The sequence below is a fragment of the Hypomesus nipponensis genome, chromosome 25 (assembly GCF_054491055.1).
Source record: "Hypomesus nipponensis isolate SF chromosome 25, ASM5449105v1, whole genome shotgun sequence".
NCBI classification, from domain to species: Eukaryota; Metazoa; Chordata; class Actinopteri; order Osmeriformes; family Osmeridae; genus Hypomesus; species Hypomesus nipponensis.
The window spans coordinates 10,367,943-10,392,770 of NC_140385.1; the positions used below are offsets into that span (position 1 = coordinate 10,367,943).

The 24,828-nt window shown below is 43.7% G+C and overlaps 1 protein-coding gene across 6 annotated transcripts; it reads left to right on the forward strand.

The window, feature by feature from the left end:
• Positions 1-262: 262 nt before the first annotated feature.
• elavl2 (ELAV like RNA binding protein 2) lies at positions 263-22,241 on the forward strand. Of its 6 annotated transcripts, none has more exons than XM_084691643.1 (8): positions 268-397; positions 8,166-8,256; positions 9,440-9,683; positions 13,509-13,612; positions 15,887-16,040; positions 17,010-17,235; positions 17,841-17,879; positions 19,546-22,241. In XM_084691643.1, the coding sequence occupies exons 2-8, from the start codon at positions 8,185-8,187 to the stop codon at positions 19,874-19,876; spliced, it is 1,170 nt and encodes a 389-aa protein (XP_084547769.1). In that variant the 5' UTR covers positions 268-397; positions 8,166-8,184; the 3' UTR covers positions 19,877-22,241. The 6 variants fall into 6 exon arrangements, with proteins under 6 accessions (XP_084547772.1, XP_084547769.1, XP_084547774.1 ...); XM_084691648.1 differs by having other exon boundaries at positions 17,010-17,196; XM_084691645.1 differs by having other exon boundaries at positions 17,013-17,235.
• Positions 22,242-24,828: the final 2,587 nt, after the last annotated feature.

The window sequence follows — 24,828 nt, forward strand, 5'->3', positions numbered from 1 at the left end:
AAATCACTGCCACTGCACATTTTCAGAGCTTCCATGTGCCACACACTTAAGAAATTTGTGTCTCTGAAAGACACCAACTTGCAGCTTCTCGGAATGCAAATGTTGTGTGTATCTTCGACTGTGATTTACGTTCAGTAGAATTTATTACAAGACCAGTCCTTTCGGTTAATATAGCCTACCTCAACACACCTGAAGCGAATTAAATGGCCATCTTGCAGAAACGGACGTGGACTCTTGTCTCTGATTGGCTGTGGTCTACTCAGTTTACTTAGGGTAGTTAGTTTCCCGCCGCTGCCCACCTATTGTCAAGCTTGCTAACTTTGGCGAAGAACGAAGCAACTGATGTATGAGCCTTATCACGTATCAAAATAGCTGTGCGCTGTATTTAGCATCTAAGGTAAGATAACTTAAATGGCCAACACTAATTGAGCCGTAATGTAAATTAGGCTATATAATAACAAAGCCATCTGCAATGCAGCTAGCACAGTCAAACACAGGCACTGTTGCAGTTAGCGTAAGGTTGCTCGCTCTGTTCGAGCTAGTAACTAGTAGCTAGGCCGGGTTGGTTGGCAAATAACTAGTACGACGGCCGCACAACATTCCGAATATAGCCAAACTCCTAATACAAGTTGTGTTTATTAGTTAGCCAATTGTGATTTAAAGCAATGCATTCGTGTTTCAGTTTGTTTCTGCGTGCTATACTAATTTAAGAAGCAAACTTGGATAGTAGCTAGTTATCTTAGGCTACTTTATTAAAGCGTGTGGTGGGAGAATCTTCACCTTTCAATTTAAAATTATTCAAGTTGCCTTGCATTCAATGTGGCAATTTCATTCTTTCATGAATTCGAATTTTTATTGCTTAGGTTAGTTGTTTATATTGTGACTTGATATAGACTACTTCGGATTTAGGTTTGGGGTCCCAAGCCTGAACATTAATCTTGTAAATTGTATGTGGCTAGTATTTGGAGCAAAACTTGATAATCACACACTGCTGTTGCATATTTCATCAAGTTTTCGTCACATTGAGAATAACACTAAAAGTTTGGTTGCCACAGCAAAGATCTGTCCAATTTGCACTTTCAAGCAATTGCCTTTCCACCGCAGGTGTCACAGATTAACTAATTACATGCCCACGCTTAACTCGCCTACGTTTCAATCAATTGAAATGTTATTCGTTATTGCGGACATTTAACCATTTAGACTTTACATCCTAAAATGTAAATCTGAAGCCAGAATTTCAGTCTGATTTTTTGAAAGTTTTAAGAAAATGTACTTCCTAAATTGAGTTATCTTTGTCTAGTAGCATATATTGGAGGGATGTGGAACAGCAGTATACGCTATAGTCTCCTACACTACACCCTCTCAATGACCGCAGGAAGTGCATGTCTGTCCCCTTTGGTTGACACCATAGTAAGGGTTAGGAGTTATTTTGGACATGCATACTTTTCCACACTTTGCTATAACAGGTCTTTTGTCTCATTATATGGGAGATGAGTTAAAGGTATCATAGATACTGTTTAAAGTTTTATGTAGTACACCTTTCCCTAGCACTGAGGTGTTTTCTATTTAGTCAAGGTAGGCCTTACAGTCTGTCTAGTGCTTAGGGTTGGGTTATCTGACCTTGAGTACTGAACAGGCGGTGTGTCAAGATGCCTCAGCATTGTCTTAGGCATCTGGGTTCCAGTGAGTAGGCACTCTGCGGTGAGTAATCGTCAGTCAGGAGGTTGTGAATACATTACGAATTGTCAAGCCAGCAACTGGAAGCGTGGCCAGTTAATTTACGAGGAGGCTGCTGACTCACATGTCAGCCACAGCCCCCCATGGGGGTATAGGGATGGGGAGGAGGGGCTGGGTGGCTACCAGGGGGATTGAGGGCGTGGTGCAGTCTGTGTTGCCCTTTACGATCCAGTTGACCCTGGCTTCTGACTTGCTCTTGTGCTTCTGAAATCTGAATAATTTTAATTATTATAATTTCTTTTTGAGTTTTGTTTACTTTATTCATCTTTCATGGTACTTTTAAGGATGTAGTGTCTACAGAGCATTTTCAACAATTTTATTGTTGACTTAATTCAGTTAACATTTCAAAGTGGGAAGTCTCAAGTGGATGGGATGTTGTGTTTGTTACTATCCAAGGTGTTGTAGTAGAGCCAGCTAAGGTGTATTTTCACCAGTCCTCTTCTAAATCAACACAAGTTGAGGAAGAGTCAGTGGATGTTCACAATTGTTTATATAATCCTGAGCCCCGACACTTGGCTTTCTAAATAAAGACTTGACAGACCTCCTAAATGAAAGGAGAGGGAGTGCACTTTTAAAGGCCAATGTAGAACCTCGCTCCACACAGCCCAGTGTGTGTCTGACCGAGAATGGGGTTAGATTACAGTGGGAAGTTCCAGTGTAGGGAAAATATTTCGACCCCCCCCCTCCCCCTCCATCCTCTTCTATCTCCAGCCCCTCTCCACATTTGCAGTGAAGGCTTATTATGAGCTGTGTGGAGGGCTGGCATGCAGTGTTCACCCCCTCCTCGTGTGCTGCGTGTGTACCACAGGGCGTCCCTCCCCCAGCGTGGCAGATCATTACCTGAGGCATGCTCCGCAGTGTCCTTGGACCCTGTCACTGCATCACAGACGCTCCCCCCCCCCACCCCACCCCCATTGGATGTGGGTGGGCTGCAGGGTTCACTCTGAAAACATGGATGCAAAATGAATGTATTGTAAAGCAATGTTATGCTCAGCATCCTGCAATACTTTCAGACTTGCATGTGTCTGATATTAAACCACATATTCCTGACTTTGGAGGAACTAGCCTTTAGCTGATTTGATTAAGATTTTGCTTTGAAGGTCCACGTGTGTTGGAGAACCTGCACCTCTGAAAAATGTAAATGTTAATGGTATAAGCAGGTGGTAAAGACACCATGAAACCCATTTGAAATCTAGTCTTGATGTCATATCCCCTGACCTCACACAACAAGAAGTATGAGTAAAGTGAATTTGAGGGTTAATGTAGTTTATTTTAATAGCAACATTCCACAGGAGCCTGAACCATATTTAAGAAGCTGGTAAGTGGTGCGTTTTAATAGCTTAGTCTTAGTCTGTGACTCGGATCAATAGTAATGTCCAAACTCCTTAGGCTTGGTGATGAGGTACTCCTGGATGTCTTTAATGGTAGGATGAGCGTGCTGGTGAGGTATTTGGAACACCAGCACACCAACATCTCACACATGCTTGCTTGATTTAATGCCAACTGCAGTCCTTGGAGATCGTTTGGGTCATTTGGCTGAGCAGCTCTGAGGGAGTGGTAGATGAGCGGCCATACTGTCACTTTGAAGTACATGGCCCGGGATCTTGCCAGCAGATGTCTTGACTTCTCACTGTGGGTCTCACTACTGGAGCTGTTCCCCTTGCCTGCCATATTTTATATTTGACAGACTTCATATAAGAAAGAAAAGGGAAAAAAAATCTAATTGTGCCAGTTCTATTGAGTACAGTTTGTCCATGAGAAGATATTCTAGATCTTAAGGCTAGTTTTCATTACTTTAAGGCATTTACTGAGGCTGCCATTGAAAGGAAGAAATGTAACAGCCCTTTTGAAATGTTCAGTCTTGCTCAATGGCAGCTGCTGTGTGCTTTGTGTTCAGTTCGCTGCCAGGGGGCGCTCACTGGCATTCTTGGCTGTGCGAGTTTTAAAAAGCATCCTGAGCTTCAAACAAGCTGCGTTCTAAGTCACCATTGTTAGTGTCGAGCAGTAAAACGAAATTCCAATGATGGTTCCAGAAAGCCTTCACAGAGACCACTGTTTACCTAGGTTGCTGTTGTCCTCCCTCATGCCTCCATTGATTAACAAACATGGCTTATTCAGCAGATTATCATCAATTTCTTAGTCTCATCCAGCAGTCACTGCAGCCAAATTGCCCTGCCTTGTCGCTATGTCAATTAGCCACTAAGGCTTATGTGATGGCGTAACGGTTCCAAATTCTCTCAGCCTCAGTAGTCTTAAGTGTGTGCAGCCCACCAGCCATCTTTAGCAACATTGGCTGAAACTCTAACCTAAGTGTTGGCAGAGTGTTCTTTTAGTGTGTCCAGCAGAGCTGGCCATGAAATATTAAATAGCCAGGGTGTCAGAAGTCAAAAGCATTCACCTCATACAAACTGGTATATTTACCCCCCCCCCCCAAAAAAACAAACAAACAAGACATTGTTGACCCTCTTCAGCCAAGACGTTCCTTTTCTTAGCATCATTGCGTGCGAGCGTTCTCCCCCTGTGAGACGGTTGTCAGATGTGAGAGGAGCAGTAGCTAAGCTTGCTGCACTTTAATGAGTCTTAAAAGGAAGCCTGCTCTGTTGGGTAAAGCGGTGGAGGTAAACGGGTTTATTCCAGCACTCTTGACGGAAGACATAAAAAGAACCTCATGATCTTTAGCCGCCTTTCCTTTTTTTCTTTTTTTTTTTTTGTACAAAAACCCCAACCCTTTCCTGTTCTGCAAGGCCTCCAGGGGAACAAGATGCTCCGCTCTCTCAAATGCCAGCACTAGAAGCAAGCTGCTGGCTGGCTGCAGGAACTAAAAGCCTTTACTGAGATTTTTGGGTGAGGCGTCTTGCCAAGTTCCCTTTTCCTAGTGTTTATCTAATAAAACATTTCAGACTTGTGGCAGTGTCTGTAGCAGGACAATAGCCAATGTTTGCACTCGTTGCTTCTTAAAGGTGAAACTATCATTGGAGTTGTATTGAGTGGTTTCTTAGCATCACAGTTGGGTTCTCTGCATCCTATTCCTCATTTGGCAGTTTAATAACTGCATTGCTTTGGATACCTTTGGTTAAAGTAGCATAGTGACTGGGTGTAGTTGTTTCGGTACAAGTGAAGATCTGAGAGAATATGAAGGAATCAGGCCTATGCAGGAGGAAGTCCAGGCCTGCACTGCATCATCAGCTGTTAAGTCTGTCTGTGGTAGGAGACAGTAAAAGAATGGCTTAGTCTAACTGATGAGCTAGGACACCTTGAAGGCAGTAGACACGTGTGCTATGACGACTGAGAGTGCATTTCCTAATCTGAGGTTTGAATGCGAGAAATCGTCTAACCTGTCATTAATATTTTAAAGTGTTCCCACACCAGCCATATTGGGAGGACTGCAGTCTGTTTTTTCCTGTGGAGACTGCATGATCAGTTCTACGAGTATCCAGGTGCAGCCTAAATAATTTCTTCAGTAAATTCTAGGTTGCAATTCTGAGGCCCTAGTAAAAAAAAAAAAAAAAAAAAAAAAAAAAACTTACCAGTGGAGTTACAGCATCGACCTTGGTTGAGGGAAATGCCAGTGTGTTTCTAATAAAATAGTTCCATTGTACCGGAGCTGTGTAATGTCACTTCTTGATGTGCTCAGGTTTACTGAAAAATGTGGATGTGCTCAATCCATTTGGCGTCATTTGATTTCAGTTGCTTTAGTTTAATGTGTGCAGAACTGGCTGCAGGTATGTGAGACCCTTCCCAACTTCTCAAAACAGATTTTTTTAATTCTAGAGATTTACATTTAGTCCTTTAGCAGACGCTGTTATCCAGAGCGACTTACAGTAGTAACTACAGGGACATTCCCCTGAGGCAAGTAGGGTGAAGTGCCTCGCCCAAGGACACGTCATTTGGCACGGCCGGGAATGGAACCGACAACCTTCTGATTAATAGCCCAAGTCCCTAACCGCTCAGCCATCTAATTCCCTATAGAGAGATGCATGGTTAATACATTGTATTAATGCTCATTTTGTCAACACTGTTCATGAAGGGAAGGTTTGACAGCTAAGTAACAAACAGCCTTGCCAATTTGACAGTCAGTAGAAGAAGAGTTTTGACTCCAATGTTTCCTCCTCTGCTTTGACTGGCATGCAGGTAAACTCATCAAGGCCAGTTGGAGTTTTGGCGTGGGAAGTACTTTCTTGTGAGCCATCGTGTGTAGTGCCACACAAGAATGGCAGTTCAAATTAAAGTGTTCTACATAATCTTACGCAGCCAGGGTTATGTAAACAGAAACTCTGTGGAAATAAACTGAAGTAGAGACTGTAAACAATTGATTAAAACGTGTCATTTGCTTTAAACAATTCAAAGCAAGTCGTCTTTCCATGCAAAGTTCAGTGTCAGACTGTTGCCAGTGGCAACATTTCTCTCTGCCTTGTGCATTTGTACTTGTAGCTAGCTTAGGTGAGTGGGTTGCAGACATTCATATGTGTAGTCACCTTTAATACCCTCAATATTCGATAACTATTTAACACTTTTGACATCTAGAGTTCAGAGAGGCAGTTCATACATCCATTAAAGGAAACAGCCATTAATTGTGATGAAGATGTAGCAGGTATAGAAAAGGCTTTTTGCAATAGTAAGACCCCTGCTTTTGCCATGCCTAGTTATTTACAACTGATGCAGTGTGCCAGTAGTGCAGAGATCTGTTTCCATGGCTTAGTGTAGCTTAACATGGCGGCGGACACTTTTTTGTGTTTTTTGTCACCAACCGCTCCTCCAAACAACTTCACACGGCACGTCTGTGGGTCCTGAGCAATACAGCTGACGAAGTTCAGCTTTATTCAGTGCCCGGTTTCTCAAGATAATCGAGCCACAGACACACAGTCCTGCCTTTTTATTGTTAGATATCGAGAAGAGACACTACCATCTTAGCCTGATGGTTAGCAGGGTGATATTCACACTTTATTCCAAAGGGTCGTTAACACAATGATTGCCTTTTTAGAGTATAGGTTTCTTCAGTGGAGATGGACCTGCTTATTTGTAGACTTTTATTGTAGAATAACATCTATTTTTCAGTATTAAGGAAAGATGCATTTAAAGCCAGTATAGCTTCTCAATTATTTAGAGTTGTTGGGCTGTACTGGTTAACTGGCTACTAGTCAAAATTCATTGTTGATCTGGTTGTGGTCAAGGGCAGCATCACAGAACCTTTCCACCTCCCCCGGTTCTCCCCTCCATCAAGACCACTTGATCATTACCCCCAAATCATAATCCATATGATGGAGGAGATGGAGGGAGGAGAGGAGGAAACGAGCATCCAGGGAGAGGAGGACTGGGTAGTATCATGTATGCTGTGAGTTTAGAGCTGTGGAAACAATGCAAAGCTATGCATTTTTCTGTCAAACCTTACTTTAAAATAATTATTTGGCTGTTGAATATTCAGTTTTCCATCCACTGTATCAAATGTAGCCATTTCTAGTGGCTCCTGAGAAATGTACGATAAAAAATGTCTAATTTGATGATGCACTTTTGACTCTTTAAAATAAATGTGCTTTTCATTCCAAACTATCAGGCCACATGCACTGATTTTGTGCAAACCAAATCTGACACATTTTCCCCATGTAGCAATCTTTTCTTATCTGCTGGGACAAGAGATTTGATTGGGCTACACTTGAGGGAGTGGGTTTTTGGCTGAAAAGCTTTTCCACAAAGGACACGAAAACATGACGTCCATTTGTGCTGCGATTTTTGTTTGACAGTTTGTACCTTCGCTTGCCTCAATTATTGGAACGGCAATCTCTATAAATATGCAGAATAGACTTGATGCATATTCATAGGTTTGGAGGAAACTAGTCTGTAGTGATCAAGGAGAGGAGGCATATTCATAGGCTATGTGATGTCCTTTGATATATTAGTCTCTGAGCTGTGCTACTCGGGTGTGATGTTGGCTGTATGACTAGCTATGTATGACTTGTCTAATGTCTATGAAAAGTGGGTTGATCCCATGCTATGTTCTTGAATAGCAAGAGGGTGATGTTAATGCATAGTGTGCTGCACAAACAGCGTTGGTCGATGTGCGTGTCAGTGTAGACTAGCAGCAGACGCGAGCGCCGTGACCCAGTTTGATTAGCGTCGTCTGATATCCGTCTGATCTCCCTGTGAAGCACCCCATTCACTCATCCGATTGTCATTCCTCATACCTCTTGTGCCTTTTCCTCATGGCATCAACTCCTGCATATGTCTTCCTCAAGTCTAGCTATTCATCCTTTGCTAAAGAGGAATTGTATGAAGGTGAAACACTCCCAGTTTATAGCAACTCTGCATCGCCGGTGCAAAGACTCTCCCCCTCCTCCTCTTCCACAATGACATGTGATCCCCACTGACTGTTGATGTTGTTGCTGCTGATCTAACATACAGTCCTTTTTTTTTCTTGTGTCACATTTTTGCAGACGGCAACTCCAAACTAACATGGCAGTCAGACTGTGCGATGTGGCTTCTCTGCTTAGAAGTGGCTCGTGGGCTGCCGAGCCTTGGACCGGGGTCTGTGGCTTTCCTCCTTGAACTCATTTGGCCAGCAACACTCAGTGCTCAGGCCATACCAATGACTTTAAGCTCCCACAACTTTGTTTGGACGCCCAAATCAAGTTGATCTGAGCCGATTGTGTTCATATGATTTTTAATTTTTTTTACTGCTCTCTTTTTCAAAGTTGGGGTTTAAATAGCTTCAAGTTGCCCATGGGTATTTTGCTTTATTGGTATGGTCTAAAACTGTGCACTTAATTGTTGTTTTGTGTGTTTTTGAATGTATGTATTTTGATTACTGTATGACGGCTTTGGCCTCACAGAGCATGAAATTGACCATCTAAATTTGAAAATAGTGTGTGTATATAATAACCCAATGTGGTTATTACTGTAATAATACTGCTTGTGTCTGGATGTGTTAACTAAGGATGTCTCTTCATTTCCCCTCTGGGAGATGCTGCTAACTGTAGCGCATCAGCCAAGCTGTGAAGAAGTGCCTGTACTCCCTCAGTTTCTTTACAAGCACTTGAGTCTCATGTCTAAATCTTTTGTTTTCATCACACATTTCGCTATTTGGCTGAGAGAGTCGATACCACTGTTGACAAGTTTGTTCAACTTCACTAGTTTTGCCTTTTGAAAGGCCTTTCTTAACATAACTCAACGCACAATTTGCCTCATCAAAGTCTTTGTTTTCTGCCAGATGGACACATGCAATTAACTTGAGGAGCTTCTCTTTGCTTCATCCATAAACTTGAAAAGGACATCTGTCTGCTTAGTTTCAGAAACTATCTTGGGTTTCCTTTAATATAAGGCGTAATATAACCTTTGTTTCATTTCCAACAATAATCCATATTTGGAAAACACTTTTAAATCTGGTGCACAGCCTGTGCTTTACAGTGGAAGGTAGGGTAAAGTTACAGAGAGCCCAATTAACAGTATTCAATACTCATTTCCTGGGTTAGAATGTCTGGTCCCAAATGGTCATATTGGCAATTCCATTAAAAAGATGTCATGATCTTGTGTTTCAAGATCATTTAGGCAACATGCAGTGAGAGTAGCATGAATGTTTTGTCATAGTGGAAACCAGTAGATACAGTATTGCTGATAGGAAATGGAAGCATCCTTTTTTAACTGTCCACTAGAGGCTGCTTAATGGGCTTTATTAGCATGAGGTTCTGACTGGACTTTTCTGTCTTTTCAGCAGGTGATTGCCGCCATGGAAACACAGCTGTCCAATGGGCCAACTTGCAACAACACGAGCAATGGCCCCTCCACAATCTCGAACAACTGCTCCTCTCCTGTAGAGTCAGGGAGCTTAGAGGACAGTAAAACTAACTTGATAGTCAACTATCTGCCTCAGAACATGACCCAAGAAGAGCTGAAGAGTTTGTTTGGGAGCATCGGGGAGATTGAGTCCTGTAAACTAGTGCGCGATAAAATAACAGGTAATGTAACTTTTTCATTATTAGATTTTTTAATTTGATTTATAACATAAACAATTATGTAATTTAGTTTTATTTGGAATATATTTACATTATGCTTTTTACCTTTAATTGTTGTGGGTGGATACAGAAACAGCTCTCTGCATGGGCTACTTTTAGCTTATGGTCTGTTGTACTGCTATGGCAATACTGCATGCCCCGCCACTCTCCCCCCCCTGCATGCGTGATACCTTGGTCTCCTGTGTCATGAATTATGAAATCCCTGCATTTTACCCCCAATTACAGCAGGGCTCTTGCATTCTGAGAGTATAGCCTACTTAGTAGGGGCGAAAGAGGGCTCTGACTGAGCAAAATGTTGTAATTAGATGCCATATCAAGTGAAAACCATTATGAAACGTACCCAGCAGCAAACCAGATTGACTTACTCTATTAAGGACTGATTTAATTGTGGAATATCACTGGTTTCATTTGCACTGGAGTACAGAGGGTGTGCGTTGTCCTCCTAGCCACAAGCAAACGAGCAACGAGCCCCCCCCCCTCCCGAAATACACAGACCAGAGAGAAGCTGAACTGTTGTAGACAGCATCAGGTTTCTTCTGTGTTAATAAAGCACGTTTCTTCTCTGGCAGGGATCATTCTCTTTACATACTCGTATCTGTGTACCTGTTCATGACCTTGTCAGCTGGGAGCTGACGGCAGGGACAGTTCCTACCACTCGTGGTAGCTGTGAGTACAGAGTCTGAAGGGCTGGGGGGGGGGGGGTGATCTGCAGCTGGTCAGAGTGCACACCGCCACTGCTCCTCAGACGTGACTGGATAGAGAATATCTGATGCCGCCGTGTCAGAACTTCTCGCTGCGCAAGTCAAGGTTACTTAGACCTCCCTCCATCTGCTGCACATAACTCACTCTCCTAGGGACTTAGAAGGCAGTTGCGATGGAGTGCAAATGCATCTGTTTCATTAGCATTTTCACCCTGAGAAGTCAACACCGCCTCAGTATAAGGCAGCCAACCCCTTTCTTATGAATGGAGACTGGAGGACATGTGAATGATTCCCACCATTGCAGATTTATTTACTGATGGATCTACACCCCAGGGTAGTCCGAATTCATTAAAAACGCGTGCAAAAAAAAATGGTGCGCACAACCACCTCTCTGGCTTTGAAAAATTCAGAACGTTAAATATTTTACAATGCACACGTGTAGCTGACCAGCATTCCAACGAGAGCCTGTCTATTTGCTTGCTTCTCTGTAGCTCTCCAGCTAGTAATGGTTTGTCTCAAATCTAAAAATGTATGGCTATCTCTGAGCATTTTTAAGCTAAGTGTGTTCCTGTCCTGACATGCCTACTTTTGGCTTCATTTTTTTAAACTCTAATAAAGGGCCCCCATTCTCCCTAAAAACCCATTTGCAGTCATTATGTATAGGAACTGGTTGGCCCGGCAACAACCAGTGACACTGTAGCTCCCCACTTGTCTCTTTCAGGAGAAGAGATGCATTAGCATGTCATCTGGCCACAGGCTCACTGTTTAGGGTGTCACATGGGGCATATGGGAGTAGCTCCCACACACGCACGCACGCACGCACACACACACACACACACGTGGTCGTGAATGTGACTGGTTTAACCACAGAGGATGGAAGTGTTGCCCTCCTGCTTAGCTGGTTAAGACGGGCTGACTGGTGATTTGGGTTTGGATTGTTTAGAGAGATTTTGATGTAAACATGAGCAGTGGTGTTCAGTGCAACCGTGTGAGGAGAGTGAGCACAAACATGCTCACCAAGCTACATATTTAACACGGCAAGTGAGACAATTCTAAATAATTGACGTGCGCGGCGAACCTAAATGAACGGAACTGTTTGAAACCTACCTAGCGTGAAAAGACCTTGAGGCCCTGGCTGCAGTCCCCCGATATCTAATTTCTCTAAGTAAGGTTACTCTCCAGGTGCTGCTCAGACCACAAGGGAAGAGTTTTCAGGTCGAGTTAGTGGTGTGTGTGTGTATGTACAAGAGGAGTAAAATCTGGTTGTTTGCGGCACAGTATGCTCGTCTTGCTGTTGAAGCTTCTGTGGTCATGCTGGCGTGTGCTGGGTATTAAGCAAAGTCATTTGCTGGTTGATAGAAATCAGGCTTGTTGAGTTGTTGCCATGTTTGTTGGGTGGAAACGACACACATTGCCTTGGAAGGTTCTTTATTTGCTTTCCAGCTCCAATTTGGCCTGCTTAGAAATTATGCATTTACTAGCTTTTACACCAATAGCTGGAGAGAGAACAAAAAAAAAGCGTGAATTTGCAGATGAATACAAATAGGCAATAGGCCTGAATGTTGATGTAGACTACGCTCTCGTTCAAGCCCTACTCCTTCTTTAACTAATGTAACAGCCACAGGCCCCTGTGGCTGTGTGTTTAGCTTAAGCCAACCTACTGCGGTGTTCCGGGGCCACCTCTTGTTGAGTTCCCACCAGAGAGCTGCCTCTCTCCCCTTGAGCTGCTGCTGCTCACCCTTGATGTCCTCCTCCTGGCTCGCAGCCGTAGACTTTACCCTGGGCCATGGACCATGTCCTGTTTAAAACGGAGATCCCACCAGACACACACACACACACACCGCCCAGCACAACACAACACGACTGGGGAGCCAATTATAGTATAGGCAGATGTTTGAGGCAGCCCCCTATCTGAACAAAGAGAGGCAGGGGGACTGCCTCCACATAAGGACCCAGAGTAATTGCTGCCTCAGACGGTGGTTTTCTCCCTCTTCACATGGCAGAACCCAGCAAGAGAGGGGAGCGGCTTTGTTTGCCCTCCAGGCTCCTGAAGAACTGTCATCTCACAAGCACATTTCAAAGGCTCTCGTGTTTCTCCTGGCTATAGCACTCCCCGAGATGCAAGGTGAATTTAAGTTTATGAACTGCTCTTCACGGTGTCTGTGGAGCCCGTGCTAGCGGTGACTCACGGTGTTGAGCCAGATAGTCCGAACCAGAGGTGGTAAGCCTTTTGCTGTTAATAGCAGCTAGCATTGGGCACAGTTTTTCAGCAGAGAGCCCTCAGAGCCCCCCTCTTGATAACCCTCATTGAATTTGAATCCCTGTTGAACCATGAAATCTGTGCATTTGATGTCGACAATATTAGCCTTCTTATGTAGCCGCCCGTGCACTTAGTTTGAGGGATAATTTGTGTGTGCTACCAAGGGAGTAAGAACATATCGACTTGCAAGCCAATTTAAGCTAATCTCATATGAGGTTTCTGTTTCATTCCGTTTTTTTATATTAATTTATTTATTAATTCAAAAAAAAAAAGTTGTTGCCTCCGCTGCTGCTTGTGAACTTGACTGGCAGTGGAATTGCACAGAGACCAAAATGGAGTGGGCGTAGGAAATTGAATTGCCGGTGTGCACATAAGGAGTGGGTGTCAATCCATTGTAGATTTTGGAGATAAATGATGGAGGGAGCCTCTGTGGACCTGCTGTGTCAGATGACTCACTGTGAACCCAAGGAACTGTCTGGTAATTTAAGAAAGGGTTGTTGTTTTTTGGTGTGTTTAAAAAAAAAAATATATATTTAAAGATGATGGGCCCAGCTTCAGGGGCCAAATTGGTAGTTGTTTCAGACAGGCTGTTTCTGTGTTCAGCAGCAACCTCCTGGTTTCTGGTGAATTAGAGAAGTCATGACGGAGACAGTGCGTCGGAAGAGAGGGAGGGCTATTGCGTCGCTCCAAAGGATTGAGCAATGTGCCAACCTGACCTTTGCAACTCTCGATTTAACACTGATGGATTTATTTTGCTGCGTTCAAGCAACATACTTTGGATCTTAAACCTGTTTTTTCCCCTTACAGGGCAGAGCCTAGGTTATGGATTTGTGAATTACGTGGACCCGAAAGATGCAGAAAAAGCCATCAACACCTTAAACGGCCTGAGACTTCAGACCAAAACTATTAAGGTAAGCAGTCATTGATGCATTTGTGGTTTAATGCCATGAATTCATGTTTTTTAATCACTGTACACAAATCTCACTACATCCACTTCGAAAGTGATTGATACCCCCACAACAAACCCTTTTCTACCTACCATATTTCAGTCTTATCCGTGCAAGGGATTGAAATTGGACTGGTTAAATATCCAACTTTATCATTAAGTCTGGCATCAAGTTCAAAAACAGCCAGCAGTGAGGGGAGAAAATGGAGCCTTTTGTTAATATCGTCAGCACAGCTCCAGGCCTCGTGTATGTAGAGCAGAACAGTTTCTATGGTTGCATGTGCAGCGGCGGTGTGCGATGCCGGCACAGGGAGGTGGCTCCTATTAGCATTCATCAGGCAGCACAGGACAAGACGTGCTGGAGAGAAACTCATTTGCTTCATACAGTGCATCAGGACCCTGTGAACGGTGGGCTCTGATTTATTGGATGTGAATTTTTTTCATGACCCCCCCCCCCCCCTTCCTCCACGGGGCTGTGCGAGGCGTCATCTGTATTTTGCCGAGGAACAGGGGAGAGGGAGAAAATGGCTGCATGCAACACACACACACACACACACACGAAAAAAAGCTGCATTCAGAGATAATGAATGGATTTTGAATGGCGCCAAATTGTGTACTGCAAGCTTGATTACCGTAGATGTGTATATATATATATATATATATATCAAACATATCACTTTTATTATCACTACCCCCCCCCCCCCCGTGCTCCCCACACACACACACCTACCCACACACTCGCTCCAGCCCAAACCTCAGAAAGTAGAACACCGTTTTTGTTTTTTTGTTTTTACATCACCAAAATTCTCCAGCTGCTCTGTCAGAAGTGCAAATAAACCCTAGTGTGCCAGAGGAATCTACTTTGCAAGTATTAGCATCAGATGAAGTGAGACAGTATGACTGGGGAGGGGGGATGAGGGGAGAGTCAGCTTTCACTGGGGGGGGGGGGGGGGGTCTCATCGATCGGGGAGCACCAAAAGGGATCCTATTTGGAGGTTTAATTAAAGCAAGTGAATTGTATTGATACTATCCATCGGGCGAGGTTGCGAGCAGGCTTAGGCGCAGCACCATTTAGCGGGCCTGACACTGTAATTAAATACGGCGGCAGTGCACTCCTGATAATGGACGGCCCTGTCACAGACCTGCAGGCGCCCAGCACTGGGAGGAGCAGGATGAGGCAGGTACACGCACACACACGTTGATCTCTGCACATACACTTTGTAAACTCAAGCAGGAAAAGCGCAACCACAGTCGTCCTACACAAGCTGTGTGTACGTGAGACACTCACACAAAAGAGGGATTGTGCTCTGAGGAAAATGAATTGATATGACTGCTCAGGGGTGTAATGATGTATTGATCCCCAGCACCTGGTGGATGACTATCTGGTCCCTGTCTACCCCCCCTCCCCCCGCTTTCTATTACTTGGCTGTGTTTATGGACAAATGTTGATTTATGACTAAGCCGGAGACATTGGTTCGGCTCACGACCAGAGAGACAGAATCCACCCCTCAATATCTTGACTGTTCAAGGAAAACCAATGGACACATTAGTCAACACAGGCTTGGGTGTCTCTGCCATAAATACAGTACCAGACTGACCCGGCTCAGCAATCACTCCACAAATCTAGCTCCAGTCACCTCTGTTGAGTGGTTAGGACTCTGACCCTTTTCTCACTGTAAAAGGACTCCCCACACACAACCCCGACACAATACCGGCCTCTCTACTAATATATAAACATGGAAATGTATGAGAAGAAACCCATTTTATTCAAATGAAACGCACGTACATGCAGTGCCATAGAAACTCGAGGCTCAAAGCCTGGCCAGGCCACGCTGTGTTTAGTTGTTTTTGGTCTGTGCAGAAACACTTAATGTCAGTCCCAGGGCCTGGTCCCATCCCTGCTGTTCACACACGGCCTTGTGTTGCTGGAAAGCTCCAGAACCCATCAGAGGAGAGGCAGAAGTCCGCTCATGAATATGTATCTCCCCCCCTTTTAACTGTGCCAGAAGTATTTTATTATATCTATTAATGGGCTGTGGCCTATATGGTGGGGGGGGGGGGGAGACGATGGTGTGTGGGGTGCATTTAATTTATAGCTTTTAATTGTCCTGGCATGCTTTAGGCCCAGACATGAATACATTAGACTGAGCATTCTCTTATCGTTTCTCGAGTGAGCTTGGGGCTGGGGTTGTGTTGTCTGGACGAGTGCTAACGCGTCCTCCTGGGTTCACTCCTGTAGGTATCCTACGCTCGGCCCAGCTCGGCCTCCATCAGAGATGCTAATCTGTACGTCAGTGGCTTGCCAAAAACCATGACTCAGAAGGAGCTGGAGCAGCTCTTCTCTCAGTACGGACGCATCATTACCTCGCGCATTCTGGTGGACCAGGTGACCGGTGAGTAGGAGGTGACAGAGCCCCTCCCCCTCTGCTGTTACTCCCTCCCTCCCTTTCTCGCTCTCTCGGTCTGCTTGCAGTGCCCCCCCCCCCCCCCCCTCCCTCCAGACTGGCATTTTCTGACAAACCACCACAGCCAGGCCAGAGGAATGCATCATAGGTGGCCGTATGCGGTCTCCAAAATGACATTTTCCACTGGAGCCATTCATAAATATGCATAGATGGATGGAATGTGAAATGGCCTTGGAGTTAGAACTCTGTGATTGGTAATTTCTTCTGCCTCTCACCCCCACCGCCCCTCCCCTGATTCCCCTGTCCTCATCCCCTAAGGTGTAGCTGTAGCACTGGGTTTTCATGGCAAGAAATAAAATACATTTACAGTTATAATCTCCATTTCCCAACTGCCATGTGGAAATGGAATCCTTATGAAATACTAATAAACAGAATCTTGTGTTCACCGAGCCATTTCCTGCCTCCTCTACAGAAGAAATTTACAATATTCTCCCAGGCAAGGATTAGAGAAGGCTTCCATATGTCATTTTCTTTTGCCAAGCCAATTTTAGTATGTGTTTTTGTCTTCAATTTAAAAATGTGACTGGAGAGCAAGTGTGTGTAGTACGTACTAATGTATCCGCTGGGTTTTCCATCTGCAGTCATATTTCTGGTACCCTAGTCTGCCACCATCTTGAATCCTGTGGCTTATTTCCTGCTTTGATACATTTCCCTCATGGGAATTGTAACTCTGATGTGTTAAAGACTACTTAGATTTATTTAAGCAGTCTGGAGCTTTGAGCAATGACCCAGTTTGACCACAAATGTTGATATCCCTGTATCTGTCATGGATAATCTCTTTAATTTGCAGTGACTGGATTGACGTGAGCAAGCTCCATTGTGAATCGATGAGTGAGGGGGGGGGGGGGGAACCTTGCTATGCGCACATCTAAACAACAGGCTCTGACGTTTCCCCAGGAGTTTCCCGAGGGGTGGGGTTCATCCGCTTCGACCGGCGAATCGAAGCCGAGGAGGCCATCAAGGGCCTGAACGGCCAGAAGCCCCCCGGCGCCACCGAGCCCATCACGGTCAAGTTTGCCAACAACCCTAGTCAGAAGACCAGCCAGGCACTGCTCTCCCAGCTCTACCAGTCGCCCAATCGAAGGTACCCTGGACCCCTCGCACAGCAGGCACAGCGTTTCAGGTAACGGGGCACACCCACAACCAATAATAATGATGATTAGAGCTGAGCCAAAGGAACACCAGAGATGGCATCGTTTAGGTGTTAGGCCCCCCAAACTAATGAAAATGTTCCTTCTACTCTGTATTGTCGAACTGTTTTGTGTTTGGACTTCAGTTCCCCAACTTTCATTTCACAACCACACTTTGCTGTGGACGTCCCGCTGCAAATGAATAACACACTTTTATATAGAGATGATTTGTGTGTGGGTAGGTGAGTTGACTCGCATGTAATGAGAAACTTATATTGGTCACAGGTGTTTAATGTCACTCTTTGTAGGCTACTGTATGTAATTGATCCCTTACAATGATTACATAAAAGGATGGGTCTGCATTGTCCATCTTTGCCTCTGGTGAACCTTTTTGACAAAGGTCAATGTCAGTGGGGTAATCAGGAAATAGTTTCAAACAAGCCAACTGGAGTGTTCCAAGTGGGGATTAGGAACACTCCAGTTGGCTTGTTTGATTCCCAATGGGTAGGCATTTTTGGCAAATATGAAAATGTGTTCCATCAATGCACCTCTGGTTATGTGCTTCTACTAACACCTTGTTTGTTTTTATTTTCTCCAGGTTGGACAATCTGCTAAACATGGCTTATGGAGTGAAAAGGTAATTTATATATTCAAATCCTCTTTCCTAACGCAGACACCCAGCCTCCCATGAACTTCCAGGTCCCCCCCCCCCCCCCCCCATATCTCCGTAGCTTTGTGGGTGTGTATGCCCAGGGGGGTTTCAAGCCTGCCAGTGTGTAGTGAAGTGTGCCTGGTATGTGAGGCTAGATATTTGGAGGGGGCTTGTGTTTGTGTATGGGGGGGGGGGAGTGTATGGGGTGTGAGGGAGGGAGGCGGTCAGGGGATAACGCTCTGCTAGGCTCTGAGCCTGATTCACCCTGGCAGGAGAAAGGCCAGTGACCGGTCACATGACACACAGCCAGCCCCATACCTGATCCTGTGACCCTGGGCATTCTCTTTCTCTATCCTCCCTCCTTCATCATCCCTCCGTTTCATATTCCCTCTCCTCATCCTCCTTCCTCTCCTCATCCTCCCTCCATCATCCCTCTCTCCATCCTCCCTCTCTCATCATGCACCTCCACCATGGCCTGCTGTGGACTCTCTCATAGCCCATGTTTTTCACTACATTTATTTTATACTTGAGTTGTTGCAATTGGTTTTCCGATTCATTGCAGCCATAAGTCCTCTTCATTTGCCCGCCCTTGGACTTGACAGCTTTCAGTCACGTGTTTTATTACACTTGCATTTCAGTATTTTATACTGCTAATTCTCTCCCAATTGATCTTTCATAAAAAATGTTGTCCTCTTTAAAACATCAGCTACCTTTCAAGAATGTCCTCAATGAACTGTTTGAGCTCAATTTCATAAAATGCCTCCCAGATGCCTGATTTGAAGTACAGTAAAGCACAAAGGCCCGTCACTGGTGATGGTCGCTTTGTGATTGTTCCCCACCCCCCTCTGCTTGTCGGCTGGTGTCTTGGTTGCCTAATCTCTCTCCTGGTCCTTGATGCTGCGAGCACACCTGTCAGGCTGCATGTTCCCTGAGAGGCCAACTGGAGCAGCTAATCTCATCTGACACCTGCTGAAATAATTCATGCCCTCCCATGCACTTTGGTTTTTGTTTCTTCAAACTGCAAAAATTCCATTTACCTACCAAGCAGGATTCCAGGCTACTTTTATTCTAGTCATTTGAGTAACAGCAAATATTGCGTCGCACCCTTCAAAGCTTTTGATCTCCAGGAAATCCATCCCATCCTAATACATAGGAGTGGGTCAGTTTAGGAATTGGGCCATTTTGCCTTAAAAGTTAAAGAAGCCTTTCAAAATACTCATCTCAAGCAACATTTGACCTCTAACAGTCAACTATCATTGGCAGTGGTATGAGGACCTCCCTATCAATTAAACTACAGCTACCCAATAAAATAAAGATGAGTTAGAAATTGGATATTCTTTATGACCAATGTCCAATAACTTGCTCAGTTTATACTGGGTACTTTAAGTCTGTCCTCGGATGGGTTTAATCAATAACTCATAAGGGTTGAAACATGGTAGTCTTTGAACTTCTACACCAGAATGTCCACCTTGCAAAGGACAGAAGCAGAGCAAGAACTGAAGCATGAAAAGACTCCCAAATGTTTAAATTCCCGAAGGTTAGTTTCATCATCCTTTCTGCATAGCTCTGTGGGAGGTTCCAGTTAGGACTTCCAAGTGATGCTTCTATGTACTCTGTCATCCTGACCCGTGCTTGTTTTGTTTTTCTACAGCAGGTTCTCCCCCATGGCTATTGACGGGGTGACCAGCCTGGCTGGCATCAACATCCCGGGGCACGCCGGCACTGGCTGGTGCATCTTCGTCTACAACCTGGCTCCAGACGCCGACGAAAGCATCCTGTGGCAGATGTTTGGGCCGTTTGGCGCCGTCACAAATGTCAAGGTCATCCGCGACTTCAACACAAACAAGTGCAAAGGGTTCGGATTTGTCACCATGACTAACTACGACGAGGCAGCCATGGCCATCGCCAGCTTGAACGGATACCGCCTCGGAGACCGAGTTCTGCAAGTCTCGTTCAAAACCAACAAAACGCACAAAGCCTAATACCCACTCAGATTGTTTATAGAAAACTCTACAGAAAAATGGAAACCTACCGACCGTAAACTTTCTACATTAGTAAAAACATCTTTGTAAATCAGTGTTACGAAGGGAAACGATATTTAGCGTCCAACAATGTGATTTTCATTTTTTTTCTTTTTCATTGCTAGGCTTTCAAACTTCTTACACTACTTTATGTTGAACCAGAAAAAAAAATACTGCAGGTTTTCACACCTGTGACGTTGCATTCTCTTGCTGTCTTTACAGATGGACCTTTTAAAAATGTTACTGATAGGTTTTTGTCGTTTTGTTGCACATCTGCTTTGAAACAGTAAGTCTTGTAAGGCTTTGTGTAGTGATTTACTTTGTATTTTTCTGTGTTCTGATTTGCCTTGGGTGCGTTTGCGTCTTAAGTGGTTTAACAAAGTGTTTATTTGAAAATAATTTGCAGTTTTGTAAGTATTTTGTTAAACGTATTAATATGAGTTGGTTATTGGTTGGCTGCATAATGTTGCTTATTGTAAAATTAATGGCGAAAAAGACAAAAAAAATTCTTAAAGCAGTACCTTGCCAAAGAGCTAAGAACCTCTTTGATGTGGGTTTAAAAAGCATCTATTTTTATAAAAAGAAAAATTTGGAGAAACTTTTTACTGGACCTGGAACAAATATTTTGACTTGGATACTTTGACAAATATCTTCATATGACACCTTGTGAGCTTTTGAACTTTACCAGAAAGTTTGCAGTGGTTGAAATTTCTGGAGAGATTTATGATGTAAAAGATACCTTTTGAGATCTTTGTATTATCTTTAGATTCTAGAATCAATGGCAGTGCTGGTTTCATTTGTAAAATCATCTGTGGGTTGTCCTTACATCCTGGTTGTTATATGACTAGCAACTCACATTCAGATTTGATTTGGAAACAGACAGAAAAATACAAAGGTTTATTCGCAAAAGTGCATGCAAAATTATAACGTGGAAATATCTTAAAGGTAAAGGGGGGATAAAAATCAGTTCTTCCTAAACGATTCCCTTCAGACAAAGCTCATGGTGTTTTGTGGTGTACTTATACTATATCATTAAAGACTGGTTTTGTCTTGATCAAACCAATAAGGGTTGTACCTGCTTTGTATGATAGGGTGGAAGACTAGCCGAGAATGGCTGCAGCTATGAAAAGTAGTTTGAATGAAGAATGGGAAGGATTTCTCCTGAGCTTAGAGCTATGTAAATAAGTCCTTTTTTATGTTGAGTATTTGCCTAACTTAATTGAGTTTTTTTGGACTTTATTGCAAAAGTGCTTTTTGTCTTTTTTAAGAGTACGTACAGTATGATTTAAATTTTTGGATATTGCCTTTTGTTTCAGTTTTGCTGAAAGTTGTTTACATTCAGTTGAAAAACTTGATTTGTTGTCCTATGGACTACATTCGTCCTATGGAGTTGTTGGTTTTCTGGTCTGTAGTCTTGCTTTGGATATAAAAAAAAACTATAGACTTTTTTGTTGTTTTTGTTTTATATATAAACATTATAGATATACATATATATTTATGTGGTAAAGAATGGATATAAACCACAGTTTTGAACTATTTGATTACTTTTTTTTCTTCATATTCATATATACATAATGCATATAACCTGTCTTAAAATCGTAAAAGGTGTATATTGCTTTATTCACTTTGGGGAAGAACAATGAAGCAGTTCGTGACCATAGCAAAAAGGGGTCGCAAGAGATTGCCGAACAACATCTTGCTTATCTCGAACAAACAGAGGCTGGTCGGGCCTTAGATGCACTGAATACTGCACCTGCATCCTGCTTTGTATTTAAACTAATTACTAGTCATGCTTCCCCTTAAAATGAGCAGTGTGCTATGCATTATATATTTATCTTTGCGACTGCTTTTTATTTTCTCTTTTTTTTTTTTTTTCTTCCCTTTTATAGGTTGAACTTTTAGTTTTCCCTTTTGGTTCCTTGTAGAAGTGAAACTTTGAGTCTAGATGAGCTGAGCCCCTCCTGCTGCTCTGGGGTAGGCCTGCCTTGTCTCATTCCAGACCTCACTGCTCTTCACTCAGAGGAACGCCAAGAGAACCACCTCCGTGGCCGTTTGGTGTGTTCCGACGCTGAAGCAGTAATGTTCTGGCATGACATAACAGGACCCTCGTGCCCCCACTAGATCTCAATTCTAAATGTGAGAATGATTATTTATTTGAAGTTGTACAGTATGACTTGGCTCACAGCATTTTTTGGGGGGATAGAATATATCTTTTTGTTGAGTATTTAAAAGGATGTACATGTTTTTTTCTTTGTGTTTGGAATACAATACTTACTGTATTTTTTCATGTTCAGTACATCAATAAATAAGTTGAAGGGAAATGCAATTCTGTGCATGGGTCTGATGTGTACTGCTCAACCTCCTCCAGCTGAACCTTTCAGCCGTGTCACATTTCCTAACGGTTCCAGTAGAGGCAGTTACACGTTGGCCGTGATTCACACAGAACACATCCTTGCAAGTACTGTTGTTGATGGGTAAAGGTAACTTGTGTCATCCCTGTATGCTCACCAGAGATTACCATTCACAACACCAGACTTGTCTGCTGTCTCGACTAGATTTCTTTTTTTTTTTTTCTCTCATTTTTTAAAATGTACCCTCTGACCTTCTTTGGGTACACGGAGGGGGTTTATGTACTTTGTATTGCAAACTGATGTCCAGACTCCATTGGAGTGCTGCCAGTATTCTTTTGCATATATTGATTCACTGATTGGCATTCATACCCACATCTGCATCGGAGCGCAAAAGCAGCGTAAAACACAGGAAATGATGTGCGTGCAAGGTACACCAAATGTTGCCTTGTTTGTAAACATTTAGTGTACGTTTTTCCTGATGCATTTAGATAGATGATTACCATAGCCTCAATTAGGTATGAATCAGCTGTTTGACACAATTAACTCTTGCTTGACCATAGTTGTAATGACCATTCCGTCTTGGTACCAGGCTTCAGGGGGAATTTGTCCTTCTTGCTTGATTGATTTGTCACTACAGGGTAGGAGTGCTTTTAGCATTTTATCTTCTACTGTTGAAGCTTTATGGTGTAGCACAGACTTGGAAGTTATAGAACGCAAATCAATGTTCTGCTTTGCTTAGTGCGTCTCTGACCAGAGTTGTTCTGAAAATAACTGTTTACGAGCTGCCCTGAGAGTTAATTGGAGCATGGTTCACACACCAGCACTAAAACGTGCTGTCACAAAGGCAGCACAAGGCTTGAAGGAAGAAGCCTGATATAGAGTATTGATTTTCCTTATCTCATGCTCCACTTCAGCCCCGCTGGCTCAGTGAAGATGAAATGGCCTCTGCTTTGAAGTGTGCTTCCCTGCTGTGGAGACACCTCACACTGCCCAACTGTCATTTTAACGGGCATTGGAAGGACACCGACTCACCATTACCCAGCCCGCACAGCTTTCCAAACAAGTTATTTAAGTGTAAAAATAAAAAAAAACAACCTTACTTAGCTTAATGAAGACAATATTTACGCTGTGCTCAATCAAGTAGTAATTCTACCATTTCTGCATGATTGCTGATGGATAAGGGGTCTAATCTGCCTCTCAAAAAGCTTTCACAGTTCTCGAGACATTTACTGGCCCATTAGACAGGAGTCCTCTTAGACGCTGTCTTCACAGTCACGTGAACTTGTTGTCGCGTCCGTAAAATACGACGTGAATTGTCTGAAGGCTCCGAAACCTCCACACTCCTCCGCCTTGTGTGTCGATGCCGTTTGGGTAACTGATCCTGGCGTGTCAAGAGGATTTGCATGACTGACTCCGCGTTCGCTCCTATCCTGTGTCTTGACAGGCAGCCAGTATCATCATCACGGACCAGTGCGAGATGTGATTGAAGTTTCTACAGCTATATGTTCCGATTACAGGGTGTGCCAGGAGAAATAGGATTTGGCTAACAGCTGCTTCCAGAAAGCTTTTGACGGTTTGCTTCAAGTTGATATAGCTCAATTATTTGTCATGTAGGCCTGGATTCTCACTCGCAGTGCATGTGTGTGTGTGTGCGCGCGCCTGTGCCTGTGATTTTTCTGGACCCCGTCATTTAGTTTGACTGGTGCTTTTCCCAAGAAAAGACTCTGAACTGTTGTTTGCTTTGAACAAGTCGCAATTCAGATCTTGAGATGATAGGGAGAGAAGTGAATGATTGTGCCAGTCCAGGGGCTAAAATGAGTTTTTAAATTGTAAGTGCACACCATTTTATGTTCTGTGACCCCTCTTCAGCCCTCATACTGGAGGGGCAAAAATATAAAATTGCGTTTGGATTGAAAGCCATGGGTCAAAGCTTAAACCAGACCACAGAAAGAAACCGCGTTCCCTATCTTTTGATGCGCCGCCATCTGCACGGCAAGGAGACAAGATTTTCAGTTTGTTTTTTTCTCCATTAAGACCTGCAAATTTGATGGTGCAAAGCATGTGTGCATCATTTAAATTCGGTGGAGTTGGTATTCCATGAAGTTGTATGACTAGTATATTATAGGCGCATTGATCGTTTCCCATGCCCTTGGGAATAATCTCCGGTTTCAGAATTAGGATCTTGGCTCGGCTATAAACCTAGTGGCATGTGTCTGGGAAAGGTGACCCCCACAGAAGCTTCATTTGCAGTGTCCTCACCGTATCCCCCAACCTTGCACCCACCCACAACTATATTGATGATTCAGTGTTAAAAGAGAGTGGGGCAGTGCCACAGAAAGACAGATGTTCCCTCCATTGTCAAACCACCCATCCCCCCCCCCCCCCCCCTTCCCCTGCTCAAATCACCACGTCGGTAACGGGGGAGCTGATAAATAAAGCATGTCAGTAAATTTGGTCCGGCGCTGCTGATGTCAGCAGACACCAGCAAACACATTTGCATGCGGGTTGTCTGTCAGTTTGATTTATGGCATGGCAGATTTTCTATTACACACATTTATAGCA